General features: G+C 36.5%; 1 protein-coding gene across 2 annotated transcripts in view; it reads left to right on the top strand.

The window, feature by feature from the left end:
- Positions 1-16,273, top strand: part of TPP2 (tripeptidyl peptidase 2) — a 56,678-nt gene that overhangs the window by 17,894 nt on the left and 22,511 nt on the right. For both annotated transcript variants that reach the window (XM_082481650.1, XM_082481649.1), the window contains exons 10-22: positions 278-377; positions 2,535-2,683; positions 2,814-2,929; positions 4,529-4,697; positions 6,003-6,160; positions 7,509-7,585; positions 8,530-8,636; positions 9,186-9,340; positions 10,489-10,605; positions 11,319-11,419; positions 13,612-13,708; positions 13,983-14,120; positions 15,927-16,171. In XM_082481650.1, coding sequence (XP_082337776.1) covers positions 278-377; positions 2,535-2,683; positions 2,814-2,929; positions 4,529-4,697; positions 6,003-6,160; positions 7,509-7,585; positions 8,530-8,636; positions 9,186-9,340; positions 10,489-10,605; positions 11,319-11,419; positions 13,612-13,708; positions 13,983-14,120; positions 15,927-16,171 — 1,729 coding nt within the window. The remainder of the gene's footprint in view (positions 1-277; positions 378-2,534; positions 2,684-2,813; positions 2,930-4,528; positions 4,698-6,002; positions 6,161-7,508; positions 7,586-8,529; positions 8,637-9,185; positions 9,341-10,488; positions 10,606-11,318; positions 11,420-13,611; positions 13,709-13,982; positions 14,121-15,926; positions 16,172-16,273) is intronic.

The following is a 16,273-nucleotide window of genomic DNA, read 5'->3' as shown; positions in this document are numbered from 1 at the left end:
GTGAATACATTCTATTCCAGTTGTATAAAAATGAAATTTTGAACTTTACATAATGTTTTAATATTATACAGTTGACCATCAGCATTGTTACTGCATAGCATGCTGCTTTACACTTCCTTGTAAAAATATCTGGATGTAATGAGATGGAAAATGTGTTTCCATTTTTAAATGTAAAGCAAAAATTCTTCTCATAATGAATTTAAAACACAGAAATATTTCATTTTTGTTTTTAATAAAAATTCATTGTACATCTAAAACGCTTCAATGTTTTTTACAGGTGTTGGTGCCTATGTATCACCTGACATGATGGTTGCTGAATACTCTTTAAGAGAAAAACTGCCAGCAAATCAATATACTTGGTCATCCAGAGGGCCTAGGTACGTTATACTAAAAGAACAAATTTGTTCCTTTGGGGTTCAGATTATATAATTTAAAATCTAAAAGTGCGTCGTTAATACCAGAATAAAAGTATTTATTTCCTATGGGAAGAGCATAGGTAGCCTGCTGTTCTTGGAAGGCCATTGTATGTCGATCTGTAGAACTCCTGGTGGAGGGGGAAGACCGCTGAACTGCCTCGTCAGAACCTGTTTGTTTCAGGAAGGTGTATTTGATGAGCACAAACCTATTCAGAGAGGATAAAAATTGTTGAGAAGTTGTTTGGAAATTTGTTCTTCTGAAATTCATTTTTTCAGAAGATTTTTTCCATAGCATTTATTTCAGTAAGTTAATGTAGTGTAGTGAACTGTTCTGTTAGCATTGAAATACTGTCACTACATACTACACCACTGTTACTGCAGTGATGTTACGTCTGGCTTTAGTGACATTGCTGTGATGGCACAACTTACTCTAGAGTTTTGCTTGAGTCCACTAGAGGTGTGGGTAGGCAGAAAAAAATACTGTTCTACCCCACGTTATAGAAAATTATCTCAAAGATCTATAAGAAAAAATTGTGGCAATGAAAACTTCAATTTTTATTTCATGTCTCAGAAACATTTGATAGTAATGTGGTAACCAAAAGAAGAAAAAAAAAATAGCGTCTCTTCCTGAGTTCTTGCCTGTGTTTAGTCTTTGGAATTGTTCTTGTGAGTTGTCGATTTACTGTATATTGTCTTTTGTAGTTTAGCCTACATTAGTATTGGGTGAAGGAAAAAATAAAAAGCATAGCTTGAGGTTGATCCTTGGTTTATTTGCTGGTTATGTAGCAAATGCTTCTCTATTAATATTGGTCTTTAAAGTTAGCTGTCATGGTGTTTGTATATTTACAGGCAAGTATATTGTTACAAGAACCTGATTATGTAGAATTGTCATGTTTCATGAAGGGGAAAAAAGAGAAATGTGGTCTCTGCCTTCAGCTGACAAAGGGAAAAAGATTTATAATTAATATTGGTATACATGCACGCTCACATATATAGATATGTGAAAACTACACTTTGTGTGCTTTGTCGCTTTGCATTGTAAAATAGTCAGAATGAGCATATTTCAGCTGAAAGGTGCAAGTCTGGCCAAAGGAGCATTCCCCTTGTGTAGAGTGCAACAAGCAGGTGACTGGAGGGTTCCTAAAGCTTTGCTGGAGCAGGCTCGGGGTAGGGGATCAGTATATCCGAATAGCAGTAGAGGTTTTCAGGCAGATACGCTGTACACTGCTTAGCCAGAAGTGTCACGATACAGAACCTGTTATTTATAAAGGGTGGTCATGAAATATGTCTGAACATAACATTATGGTATCATACTGAGAGTACTCTGATTTGAGACAGATTTTAGACATATGAAGCTGTTAGTGTGGGATATAACTACCCTAAAATACCCCACCTCTCCACAAAATTTAATAGCTCAGGCCTAGTGCTGTCCTTATTCAAGTGGTACAGTTTTGTCTATCCACGCCAAGGAAGATGGAGTATATCTGACTCATACAGTTGAAAACCAGATGCTGCTTTAACTGTGCCATAGGTACTTGCTCCTTTCTTGAATATGCTTGGGCAACAAAGAAAGGTGGCTTAGGCGCAGCTGATCCTGATCCACACAACAACATTCTGTTTTTTGTCTTCTCCCCTTGCTCTCCTTGTCGCAGGTTCTGTACTGTAATTCAGAAATTGACCTGGTAGTGAAGTGTCAACATGCAAGATTAGAGATCTGGATTTTTGATCTTTTCTAGTCTTCCTCTCCCTTTTACTGTTTTTCTTTAAAAATACTAACTCTTAAATAGGCTATGTGGAATACTAATTTATGTATTAAAGTGTTTAATAGGTTTATTTGCATGCATTTTCTGATTGAAATCCCAGAAGATACTCTGCTGACTAAACTGAAACCTGATGAGGAGTATTGAAGGAGTAAAAGCTTAGAAAACTTTCACTATAAACCAGGCATAGCTGATGATTAATGTGACATTTTAAATTGCTACTTAGTGGCATGCTTTTTCTTGGGTAATATATTTGTGAATGTTCCCTAAAGCCAAAATTATTTTTTAAGTGCATGGATAACTTCAAGATAAAGTGTGCAGAAAAAAATGTTTTTCAACCATTCTGTTTTAACACTAGCACTGATGGAGCCCTTGGAGTAAGTATCAGTGCCCCAGGAGGTGCTATTGCTTCTGTTCCAAACTGGACTCTGCGAGGAACACAACTCATGAATGGCACATCCATGTCTTCTCCCAATGCATGTGGAGGCATTGCATTAGTATTGTCAGGTAATGTGCTACAATGTTAATATAGATGCGTAGTCTGAGAGAGATCAGATATTTTTTCCTCTAAAAAAAAATGCGGGAACTTTCAGATTTATTTTTTTTTATACAGTAATACCCTTATTTTTAATTTCAGGACTCAAAGCTAATGATATCCATTACACTGTTCATTCTGTCAGAAGAGCGTTAGAAAATACTGCAGTGAAAGCTGACAACATAGAAGTATTTGCACAAGGACATGGTATTATTCAGGTACTTGCAAAAACCCCAGCATAATATAAATAACTGCCTGTGGAAAACTAACCCACAAAAAAAGAGCAGTTTTCTAGATGCGCTTACTCATTTTGCTCCCATGCAACTCGATTTTCAGATCTGATTGAGAGAGAAGAAGGGAGTGTAGTGGGAGGGGAGGAGGAAGACGACGGTTCTTTCAGTTTCAGCAGTTACTGTAGAATAAATGTGTTAATTAGGCACATTCTTAGACTGATCAAAAGGTATGTAGACATAAAAGTAGGATGTGGGGTTTTATCACCCACATGTGGATTTAGATGCCCACAGTCCAAAAATTTTTTTATGCTATTGTCAGAGAGATCTAAACTCATTCTGTGCCGACAAAAGCTTGAACTGTAGATTCTGGGCAGTGAAAATACAGAGATACCCACGCTGGCTCACAAAGCAATACAGCTTGCAGTTGTGTGGTGACTTTGTTCTGGGCCTGCACTGAAAAGTCTGAGTGTTCGTTGTATCCTGTGGACTTCTAAGTAGCTTGGAAATCTGTGATATGATCCTTTGTATGATGAAGGCACAGGGAATGACAGTCTCCCTATGCATAAGCTTAGGTTCTTAAAGACCTGCTGCTGTTTTTTGCCGACAGTCACTCCTATCCTCGCCAAACAGAGGAACTGTGATTTCGCTCTCACGCTTAAAGATGCTAGATATTAAATGCTTAGCCCTAAAATCATGTTCTGGAGATGCTAGAACCTAGTACGTAACATTCGCTAAGTACATCTGTAACACTGAGTTTGATACAGAAGGCAACAATAGTGGTAGCCATATTGAATAAAAAACATTGCCACAGAAAAATTGAATGCACCAGTTATATCTTATTATTTAGTAGTCTGTGATTAAAGCATGTGTTAAAACACGTAGTTAAAACTCTTACCTGGGAGACTGAGGCTGTTTCACATGCACTCATGTCAAAGGAGAGTGCCCTGATCTCTGCTGGTGAAGGTAGCTCACTGTGAAGTAGAAGAGAATGTTAAGATTTTTGGAGGCAGTAGAATAAAAAGAGAGATAGAAGGGTGTCTTTTTGAAACAAAAAGGTGAACTTGTCATTCGAGTTTACTGTGACAGCTCATTTACTTAAATTCAGGGCTGGATTTCATGACCCGATTCTCTTATTTCTTATCATTATGAAACTTATATTGGCATCAGATATTGCTTGTCTCTTTTAAACTGCTTAATTTCTTGTATTGTATAAAAGGTTTAAACACTTAACTAGTCTCGCTCCACATTTGAGAAAGGCACCTAAATTAGTATAGTAGGTCTGGGCCTTTGAAGTCATCTCTGCATCTTTTGATGGATTTATAGGAAAGGGGATTTGTCTTTTTGGTTGTTGGCTTTTTTTTATGTTCTTGACTTGCTGTGCTCTGTGTGGCTGTTGCAGACTGAAAGTGTCTGATTTCTATACTGAGTATCATAACATGTAAGGGGCAATCAGTGTAGTGCAGGTAGCACGTGAGTTACTTCACTTTTGTTGCTGGGCTTGCTGAACACTTCATATTGAAGATAATATTCATGAATTACTATTAAGTTGAAATTTGTTTATTTAGAATGTGTTCTTTCTAACAGGTTGATAAAGCCTATGACTACCTCATTCAGAATTCATCATTCACAAGTAACATAGGCTTTACAGTTACTGTCGGCAGCAACCGTGGAATCTACCTCAGAGATCCTGCACAGATAGCTGCACCTTCTGATCATGGGGTTGGCATAGAACCTGTCTTTCCTGAGAATACAGGTAGAAGGAGGTTTTGGGGTGGGGGGGGGAAGAGGGGAATGGGAAAAAAGTGTAATCTTAAACAAAAAAGCTGCGATAATGAGGAGTGATAGGAATCTGTACCGTAAAAGGACTAAGTGCAATTCTAAATTTCATGGTAAACGAAGGCCTGCAGCTAAACAGCTTTTCCATTCTAACCTCCGACTTACAACTGCAGTGCTTCCATGCTTGTTGCTTCATGCTTCCTCTCACTGAAAAAAGGGATTTAACTTTGCTTTATATTTCTTCAAAACAAAGAGATGGGGCCAGGGAAGAATCCAGAAAAATTATCAAATATCCCTAATGTTTCATGAAATCGTAGAACTTCAAGATTTTTGTTGTAGATAACTCTTAACAAAGAATGATTACTGTTCTAAAGATGAAAGAGCTTACCCAGAAATTAGTTTCTCAGTTATTTAAAGACTATAAATTCTAGATTTGGACTTTATCTAAGTTTCTACAACCTGAGAAAAATCTTAGTTTAACAAACTAGACTTGCATTCAGTATGTAATAATGGATAAATATAAATATTTCTAAAGGCAAAACAGGAATTGGTACAGGTTTTAGTTACTTACTGTCAGGGTAAAAGTAACTTGTGCAAATCAAAATAAGGTTTGACATCTTTTCTCCATATACCATTTTGTCCTGCTTCATTAAGTACAAAGTGGAACTCACTGAGAGACTGTATTACATTATATTCAAACAATGAACCATGTGAGAGCTTGTTACTGATACTAACTCCTTTCCGAAAACCACTGATCCCCAAGAAAGTTGCCATGTGACAAAGGGATGAGTTTATTTAGGGGAAGAAAAGGTATGAGTCAGGACAGGTTACTGACTCAGAGAAACTTAGTTGTTTGACAAGTTACATTACAGTTGGTGCTTTTAAAATTTACTGTATGACATAGAGAAATAAAATCGTTGTATGATAGACTTTTCTGCAGGAAGCAAACAACCTGAAAACAGGTGGACATTTGTAACGGATGACTGGCTTGTAGCATGATATTGTTTCCCTAGTACCTGTCCAATTGTTATTTCTGTGCAATGTCTGTTGTCTTCAACAGGACTGAGTTTGAGAAACTGTAGTAAGAGGTTAAGGGAGGCTGATCTGATCAGTCTTTCTGTTGAAGTTCTCTTTGAGCTTTTATTGCTTCTCGTGTACCTATGAGGGAATAACATCTGATAAGAATGCTCTTTTCTCTACCAAACAAAGATGTAATGAAATGTCTGAAAATTAAGCTAAGCTTGTGTTATTGAACTGTTTTTTTAAATTTATTTCCTGACAGAAAACACTGAAAGAATATCTCTCCAGCTTCATTTAGCATTAACTTCAAATTCACCATGGGTCCAGTGTCCTAGTCATTTAGAGCTTATGAACCAGTGTCGACACATAAATGTTCGTGTGGATCCACGTGGCCTGAGAGAAGGACTACATTATACAGAGGTATTGAAATATTGGTGTTCTAAGCAAGATTGTGTGATCTTGTGGTCTCTATCAGCTTTTTATAGAAGTAATTTTTAAGGAAATAAAAGCTGTGTGCTGTACAGACCAGAAAATACCGCCACACTGTTTCACTATAGAGGCTGAATCTAGGGTTCGGCAATAGTTATGCTATATAGTGTTGTATAGCACATGCGAGTGTGACTTTAAATATTTGTGTTTAAAAAATAAAATCATATAGAAAATACAAACCAAATAAATAACCATTCATTAAGGTTTTTTTTCTCTGATTGTATTTTCACCTTTGACTGTATGACTCAGTCCTGTATTATTTTTGAGGATAGAGAGTTGTGTTTTTATGAGGTCTTAGATATTTTTGGCTCTCAGTGCCAAAAATATCTATCCTTATTCCTTAAGGACTTAAGGAATTAGCTTTTGTGGTGTTGCCATGCAGTCTTATATGAACCCAAGATTTTGCTTTACCTTGAAGAGTTGCTTGAGTACAGTGATGCAACCTATTTTCTTGTTTCCTCACCTCTACCCTGTCCCATTTTGGAAGGTGAAGGAGAAAAATGTGTGATAATGGCTGTGTACAGCAGAAGCATTTTGCTGACTTTGAGCAGCTATGTTCAAATTTGAACAAATTTAATACAAAAGCCATTCAATTTCTCATTTTCTTTCCCAACCATCCTCTTTCACTGCTGCGAAAGAAACCTGCCAACAAAAATATTTTTCAGCCCCCTTCACCCTCATCCCAAACATTATATTGACATTGAAATGTTTCCATTGCACTATAGTTGATCATAATGAAGATGATATCAGCTTGTTTTTTAGAAGTGACTTGCTTAAGATGCTTAGTGTTGCAAGTTTTCTATGGTATTACTGAGAACATTTTAGCGAAGTGATGATGGAACAAATTTTCAGAGATAATATTTAAAGCTTGGCCATGAAAGACATGGTAGATCAAACTATTTTCTCAAACATAATCCTGAAAAACATGGATTAAAATATTTTTAAATACAAAAAAAAAAATAGCTGAAAGAACATAACAAGGCTGGGACAAATTTTGAGTTGAAACTAAGTTGAGCTTTTCACATAGGGACTATCAAAAGTGGGTTGAAAACCTGAAAACTTCTGGGGAAAGACTGAAATGAGTAAAACAGCAACATTCACCAAGAAAAAAAAAAAGAGTATACTATTTCTAGGGTGACAGTGGTCAAATGAAGATCTCTTTTTCTCAGTGATAACTACAGAGATTCAAAATACTCTGCAACTGGTTTAAGTTTACTGTTGTCATCTATAATTTCATTTTGGCCAAAGATTTTTAAGTGGCTTTATTTTATTTTGTTAGGTGTGTGGATATGATATAGCAATGCCAAATGCAGGCCCTCTGTTCAGAGTTCCGATAACTGTTGTTATACCAACAAGGTCAGTAAACCCAGGCTTTATCTGCATTTTTGAAGTTTAATTTAGTTTTCTGTACCCACTTTACTTGTTGTAATTTATTTCACCACCTTCTTTCTCTGGGATTTCTTGAACTTACTACTAACATTGAAAAGGGAGCAGAGATCCGAAAAGATTCTCGCAGCAGACTTATACAGCAGTGGATTTTTTTGTCGTTTTTAAAAGGTCCTGGCAGGCAGAAAGCAGTGTGTTCTGGTGGGCTTAGCCACAGCGGCAGCAGCTTTCTAGTCCATCAGAATACAGATGACTTCTGGCTAGTTGACCCAAGTATCAGTCAATATACTCATAGGTATAGGTCAACTGGAGGTTGTTTTTTCATTTCTAACTGGTGGACTAGAGTACATAAAGGCAGGGGACGTTATTTGGCAGGTGAACTTTGGGATAAATTTCCATCATGACCTTAACACAGTGACTTTGGAGAATTAGTATTATGCCCATCATTGGTTTAAACACATGACGTCAGTGACATTTATAAGGAAGGAGGGTATCTTATTAAACCTATTCAGTGGACAATCTGGCCTGAGAAAAAAAAATTGTAACTTTTTTCTAACTCATTCATAGAAATATTACTTCTTACATACCTTAGCTCACTTTAGTGGAAAGTTACTCATCCAGGAAAAGCAGATCCACTGAAAACTAGGATTCTTTGATACTTATGGTTAAGCACAGTAACTTTGGGGAGGGAGGGAGGGTATAATGTGGTGGAGCTGATGTTTTAAACCTTTTAGATACATTGCTCTGTCAGATTCTGTACTAGTACAGATTAAAATAATTGGTGCCAAGGACTAAATATCCTCATTCTGCCCTTTTTTTGAGAGTAATTTCACATTTAAAAATACTTCTAATTAAAAAAAAAAGAGTTTCACAGCTTGTTTGATTACTGTTTGTGTTTTCTTTTTGTTATACAGAGTAGATGAATCATCAAGCTATGACCTGACATATACAGATGTTCATTTTAAACCTGGTCAAATCCGAAGGCACTTCATTGATGTTCCACAGGGAGCTACATGGGCTGGTAGGGAAAATGACCACCTCAATTAAATAAAAAAGCGCATCTGTTAAACTTGATAAAGTTGTTTTGAAATCCTTTTGAGTTCTGCCTGAGTAAGAACTGGAGGATTTGACCCATGAATACATAAAATATTTAGTTGATTTTAAGCTCTTAGAGGAGTGGCTTTGAGTTATCTCGTGGTTTCTGGTATAGTAGAATCCTGATTCTTAGTCTTCTAGAAACGAGCAAATACAATCTGAAGTGATTGCCTGTAACTGGAGGAATACCCCATGTTTATGGAAAAGTGTACTGTCTGGGGTTTTCCTAGTTTTTAAGGTGTATGGATGTAGTGTCGAAAGATGTCTCAACTGAAGAAAATGTGATTTTCATAATAGGCAGCAAGGAAGAAAAAAAGTTGTGTTTTTTTTTCATCTTCCTGTGTGAGGCTGGTAAATAATAATCCTTTCAAGAATCTTTCATACTTGTGAAACTAGTGTTTTTCTGGTGAATCTCTGCTTTCCTTCTGAAATTCTTGGCTCTTGAAACTAATCTTATTTTCTTTCTTTAATCTAGAAGTGACAGTGTGTTCATGTTCAGCTGATGTGACTGCCAAGTTTGTGCTTCATGCCGTTCAGCTAGTGAAACAAAAAGCATACAGAAGTCATGAGTTCTACAAATTTTCATCCTTACCAGAAAAAGGATCAGTAACTGAAGCATTTCCTGTCTTAGTAAGTTACCTTAGGGTGGTGTGGGGGAAGAAAGAGAAAGTAATATATCAGTGCAGTCCAACATAACTCATTCTAGATTTTTTTTTTCCAAAGAAAAACCCCCAAACCAAGAAATCATGTTTGTTACAGTAGTGAATGTGTCTGGTTTTCAGTTTTGAAAAGATCTTTTAATGGCTTGCTAGTGTTTCTCATATATTATAAGCACATTACCAAATAAATGTTAGTCTCTTCAATTTGTCAGTACTTGTTTATACAAACCAGTTTGTTTCCCTTTCAAATAGGGATTGGATTGGTGTAGTTCAGCATATTTTGCCTTTATTGCTTAATGTGGTAATCTGGGACATCTCCTTGATGTTGAAGCCAGGTGATAACTGACTGGTTTACATTCATACTGCTCAGATACAGCAGGCTTAGCTTGAATAATGCTACCTCAGGAGTCCAAAACAGAACCAGGGAGTGAGCTAACAGTTCAGGGGTGTGGATGATAGAGTTGTTTTCTTAAGTTTGTCCCCCTGCCTTGCTTAATTTAGTTGTATAGCTCTAAAGCTGAAGAGTAGTTTTGATTTCTGTGCTGTTTAGTCTCTTAACCTCTGTGAAAATGTCAGGTGGGGAAACCCTAAGCTAAATTTGTCCCACTGACACCTTGTTAATTTTATCACATTAGTTAAAAAAAAAAAAAAAAAAACAACAAAACCTCAATCAAGCAACAACAAAAAAACCCTAAAGCTCCCAAGCTTCATGTCATCTTACTCGGGCAGAGAGTGGGATCTCTTTTTCTGATACGTGTTTTCTATGGCACACATATTAAACTCATCTATGAACTAACCTGTTTGCCTAGTTTGAAGGATAGGAAAGGAAGACGTAACATTTAAAAGCTGTACCTTTCTCAGTACGGTATACCCCTGGCACTCTGTTTTTTTTGATGTGGTCATCAGTCGTCCTGTTTTGTTGGAGCTGTCTTGTGTTTTCTGGACCAAGTGTAATGTCTTATTTGGTACTGTACAAACCCATAAAACTGGAGTAAAATGGACATAACAGGGTCTTTTTTGAGCTATACTTCATTTTTTTTGGCTTGGGATGAGGGAAGCTGGGGTGAATAGAAGGAGAAGATGGGAGCCTGAGTCTAACTTTGTGATTTTGTTACACAGGCTGGAAAAACCATTGAATTTTGTGTTGCTCGGTGGTGGGCAAGCCTTAGTGATGTTAGCATTAATTATACAATATCTTTCCATGGTGTGCTTTGTGCTACTCCTCAGCTAAACATGGTAAGTTTTCCAGAGTGTTTATTTTCTTGCTGTATTTAAAAAGACCAGAAGAGTCTTTATACATAAGATGTTCATGTTTTCTCTTAAAAAGAGGTAAATAGGAGTTCAGTCTCACAGACATGCCCATAACCGTTATTTATGATTTTTTTTCTATGCCTTTTCATTATAAATCAGTATGGGGAAAAAAAGATAGAAAGGAAAAGGCTTTGTCATGAGGTACTGCTAGAAAAAAACTTTTCAAATGATTTTGCCTGTCACTAGCGTGTGTATGTAGTATTTTTCTTTTTTCAAAGTTAAACTATTCTCCAATAATAATCCTAAGCAGAGGCACCATAAAATACTTGTTTTAAGATCCTAGATGAAAAATACTTGTATTTACTGAATTCCATATTCAAAGGAAATAGTCACAAATGCACAAACAAAACCCATCCCTGCCTGAAGTGTGACTTACGCAGTTCTGTACAAAGTACTCATTAAGTGTTGGGAGGGGGATAAATAAGAGCGTAGCTGCAATTGCTAAAGTTTTGGAAGTCCCAGTGTATCTGCTGTTGTAAAATAGATATAAGCTTGTGATACTTTCCAACTCACAAGGTATTACTTCTTATAACGTAGATAAATACAGCTTGTGTTGTGTTTTTGATAGACATATCAGGTGGTCCACATCTGATGTTATAAGTGCACCAAAGCGTAATTGTTATATACTTTTTCTTTAGCATGCTTCAGAAGGCATCGTACGATTTGATGTTCAGTCCCTGTTGAAGTACGAAGATATTGCTCCATGCATAAATCTGAAAAGCTGGGTTCAAACGCTCAGGTAGAGTTTCTGGGGAACTGTATTGAAAAAGTGGGAAAACTATTCATATGTAGTTAAAACAGTAACAATTTAACAGTGAAATTTAGGTTAACAATATTTTTGTCAAATTTTAAGTAGGTTTGGAAGCATAAATTAATAAAACTTCTCAGCATACTTTTTTTTGTTTCCTTTTAACTTCGACAAAATTTGAGAATTATGGTGACTTTTTCCATGCAAATTATTTTCCTTAAGCTAATTAAAAAAAAAAAAGTTTACAAAAATATTCCATTGCTTCTGAAGGAGACATTTAGAGGTAAAAGGCACTTTAATATCTAAAGAAACAAATTGTAAGGTTATTTGGTGCTTCTGTTTGTTCCTTTGGGTTTTTTTTAAGCAGCTGCTTCAGATCCTGCCCAGTTTTGACCTGGGAAGTCTGTCTTCTCTCTATTGCTTGATTGGGAGTGTTTTTATACGATCTGGTGCAGAGTTTTGTGTGGAAAGTTGTGTATATCTTCTTGTCAGGTTGACACATGCTGGTTTGGAGGAAAAGTTTTGTTGGAAAATTCCTAATCAGGTTAGCAATTACTACAGTTGGTCACTTCAGGAGGAAAAAGAAATGCCATACAGTTTAAGCAGTACTTTTAAGACTTAGAATCATAGAATGGGTTAAGTTGAAAGGACCTTGAAGATTGTCAAGACTTGGGCCAGACAATTTCACAGTGGTCAATAATCCGAAGTTTTGCATTATTTGGGCCTCTCACTGTCTTGGGGCTTTTGGATACTTGTAACTGGAATTGAGGTCACTAGGAGTTTATTGTTTAATGAACATGCCACCTAATGTTACCCAAGTACCCAATTTGATATGCCTCAGTTGAGGAAATAAAACAATTCCCTAATATATCTTTGCCTTATTCTTGGTTTGTAAAACGGAGATGTTCTTATGTCCTTGTAATAGTTAAAGTGCTTACCTGACAGTAAACGCACTGCAGTTAAGTAAACTAATGAGAAATATTTATTTATTTAAATTAAGGCATGAATAGCGCCTCTTGAATGAAGTAATGAGTCATAACACAGAGGAAAGAAAGTACTGAATGGCTTCTCATTCAGTCTCTTGAGTTTCAAATGCTTGCAGGCAGGGTGAGCATTAGGGAGACGTCTCATGTGTGGTATTCCTCAGTTCTTAAGTCTTCTGTGAGCAGTCTGCTGTCTGCCAGAGTAGGAAACCTGGGTTAAATGGACCTGTGGTCTGACTCAGCGCACATATTTTGCTGCGTGACTAGTCTGTGCTCTTGACAATGAAAGAGCTGACAGAATTTTAAAGAAAAAATTTTGTCATGTAATTAAAGGTTGTCAGAATGAATGAATGAATGAAATGTAAACTTGAATGATGCCAGGCCACCCTTATTCTGCTATTTATTTCCAAAGCTCTGATTTTCCTATCTCGTTATTATTTAGCCTTGTATTCTTTGATGCTTAAGGTCTAAAGTCTTAAGGTCTGAACAATAGCTTGTCCTAACTATCTCTGAGTTAACATGCACTATCGATGTCAGAGTAGTAACACAGAGCCTGGTCTAGTGGAAGGTGTCCCTGCCCATGGCAGGGGGGTTGGAACTAGATTATCTTTAAGGTCCCTTCCAACTAACCATTCTGTGATTCTATGTTGATGTATGCTACCTATGTAGTGTAAGTTAACATTCTTCTGTTACTACTCCGATTTCTGTAAGGCCTTTTACAGATTCTCTCCTGATACAACCTTCTATAACAAGCAATTATCAACTATTTATTCTGTCCTCTAATTACTGTGCCATTAGTCTTTCAATCTATGAATAAAAGTGCTGATTGCAGCATGGATACTAAAGTAACCTGATTATTTTTTTTTTTTTTTTTTCAATCCTGAGGTCTGTTGGTTTTCCCATTTTTTATGTGTGGATTTTTTTATGTCCTTTAATTTTGAGCATTTAATTGTGCTTGCTAAGTTCTGTTGGCTTCTTTTGCAGTGTCTGTAATATCACTAAACCTTGTTTTTGAACTGACATTCATTTTAAATGAGGAATTTATGCTGCCTGGCTAGTTACAATATTGTAAGAGATGTTACTGCATATGATGAATTCACTTGTACTTCAGAATATGCTTTTGCTTAAGCAAGACAAATTTTGATAGAGGATACGTGTTTCTTAAAAGTACCTTTTTTGTTTTTTGTTGTTTAACTGCAGACCAGTGAGTGCAAAAATAAAACCTTTGGGCTCCAGAGATATTTTACCAAATAATCGTCAACTGTATGAGATGATTTTGACTTATAACTTTCATCAGGTAAGGGTGTTGGGTGGTTGGTTTTATTAAAAATCGTTAATAAATACAGCACGTTTTCTGAAATCAGATTTTAACTTTAACTAGCTTTCTGTCAGAAACAAGGTCTAGATTCATACTCTAGACTCTCTACAGTCAAAATTCTGGTTTTGTCATCTTTAGGAGCTACTGTTCCTTGAAATGGGCTTTAGTTCAGGTATCCTTTGGAATACATGTGTAAGGATTATACTTGTTTTATTCAACAGTGGATTAAATATTTTGACCTTTCTTTTAATAGCCTAAGAGTGGAGAAGTAACTCCAAGCTGTCCACTTCTTTGTGAATTGTTGTATGAATCTGAATTTGATAGTCAACTGTGGATTATTTTCGACCAGAACAAAAGACAAATGGGTTCAGGAGATGCCTATCCACACCAGGTACAGAGTAATATGTTTGTTACATTCTGTTTTCTGCACAGTGTGAAAATTTTCATTTTTTTCACTTCCCAGGCTGGCTGTTAGCTCCTAACATTTCCGGCTCCTAACATTTCCCGATGCATAGGTATAATGTTCTTGTCACAAGCAGACAGGTACAGTGGTGATGTATTTGTATGAAAAAAGGTAGTGACAGTTTTTTGTCCATGAAATAGAACATTTTTTTCCTCTTCGAAGGACGGAGAAGGAGCTACGGTGTATTTTATTTCTACAAAAAGCTGTTAACTTGTAATTTCTTGTGATTTTGACTGGTGCTTCTCAAGAAGTTAGTTCATGTTTTTGTTGTCTTTATGTTTGGGGTTTTACAGAGATGTTACCTTGAACTTCTCTATTTAAGGTGAAAAGCATCATTATTTTTCCCTTGGTCTGATTTGTCCGCTGATAGATCAGAGGATTCTGTATCCATGAAGGCTGTCTTCTGTGCTGTTGATGCCTTCAAACAGCCTTTTAAATACTACAGCTTGGTTTACTTCCTGTTGCTGTCTTTCAATGGGAGTTTTTTGCACAAGACTTGTAGATACTGTACCCTCTGTGGGAATCTCTTTCTGCTGGAACAGATGGTGTGCCTGGATCGTGGCGGGGGAAGAGAGGGGGGATAAAAATGAAGGGAAAAAAAAAAAAAAGAAACATTTTCCATAGTTTTTTATTTTGAAACTATTTTTTACAAATACAAAGTCACAGTTGAACTTCATCAATGTAATGTTTATCTTGATAGATTGATCATGCTGGAAGTGTACAAAAGATCAACTTTAAAGCATGTCTTTTGAATCTTACAGATGAATTTCAGAAATTTAAACTTCTGTTCCTTAACCTGCATTTTTAAAGTGCTATAAAATCTAAAAATCAGCGAAGTAGTCTGTTACTTATACCTGATGGATGACCACGCTATAAATCTCTGGTGTTGTGCATCATAGAACAATTCTAAAGCAATTCAGAATTATTTAATCTAGGAAGAAATACCAACATGAAGCATGACTCCCTGACCCAGGAGAGGGAGATTCTGGGAGTGGGGTAGTTCTGAATTATTGCCCCTTTCTACTTAGGGCTGCCTTTTGTATTATGGTAGCAGCAGCAGAAAGGAAACTTAGCATGCTACTGCTTAAAACATCCACATGGTGCCCTTTTAGGTTGATAGAAACAAAAGAATGTTTTCAAAATTAAGCATTTGAGTCTGGGGTTTTTGTTTGGAGGAGGGGTGAGGTTGGGTGGTGATGTTTGGTTTTTTTTCATGAATGGAGGTGGTGTTATCTGCACATTCCTAACAATATAAAATCTCAGGGCAAATAGTCTGTCAGTTCTTTAAATTGCAGCCTTAAATCTTACAGGAGTACTGGGTCCCTTAATGTGGAAGCTGGTACAATGTTTGAGACAGTAGATGATGTCCTGTGATCTAAACCACAGAGCACCCAAAGTTACATAGCGAACTGAACCTTCTAGAGGTTTTGAACTGAATGTTTAGCAAGAATTCTGATTATTATTTGGGCAGTTAATACAATGTTAGAATAGGAAAAATGAAGTCAGCCTATTTTGTGGTCTGAAAACTTTTTTTCAGTCAATCCAAAATGTGTTTTTGCTGCTATCAAGTTTTGAAAGCACTCTGTTTTCAGGAGATTCCAAAACTAAGCAATGTATCGTATTTTAAATGGCTAGAGCTATATGGGTTAAGAAGAACATGATGGTGTTATTTGGGTTTCTTTGTGAATGGTGAAGTATTAAATCTTGACATTTATGAGAACTTCTTTCTTTCAGTATTCTGTGAAACTGGAAAAAGGAGATTACACTATTCGGTTACAAATTCGTCACGAACAGAACAGTGAGCTGGATCGCATCAAAGACCTTCCATTTATTGTTTCTCACAGGTTGTCTAGTACCTTAAGCTTAGATATTTATGAAAACCATAGCCTTGCTCTCTTAGGGAAGAAGAAATCCAACAGTTTGACATTACCACCAAAACACAGTCAGCCGTTCTTTGTTACATCTCTGCCTGATGACAAGTAAGTTACTGAAGTCCTGTTTTTCTCATATAGATCTAACCAAGCTGCATCTGCACCTAACTAAAATGATACTTTCATAGTGGCTTGGTAATTCCTCTTGTG

This window comes from Vanellus vanellus (assembly GCF_965231255.1).
Source record: "Vanellus vanellus genome assembly, chromosome: 1".
Taxonomy (NCBI): Eukaryota; Metazoa; Chordata; class Aves; order Charadriiformes; family Charadriidae; genus Vanellus; species Vanellus vanellus.
Note: the sequence above shows the minus strand (reverse complement) of the source record. Positions and strands in the feature narration are given on the sequence as shown.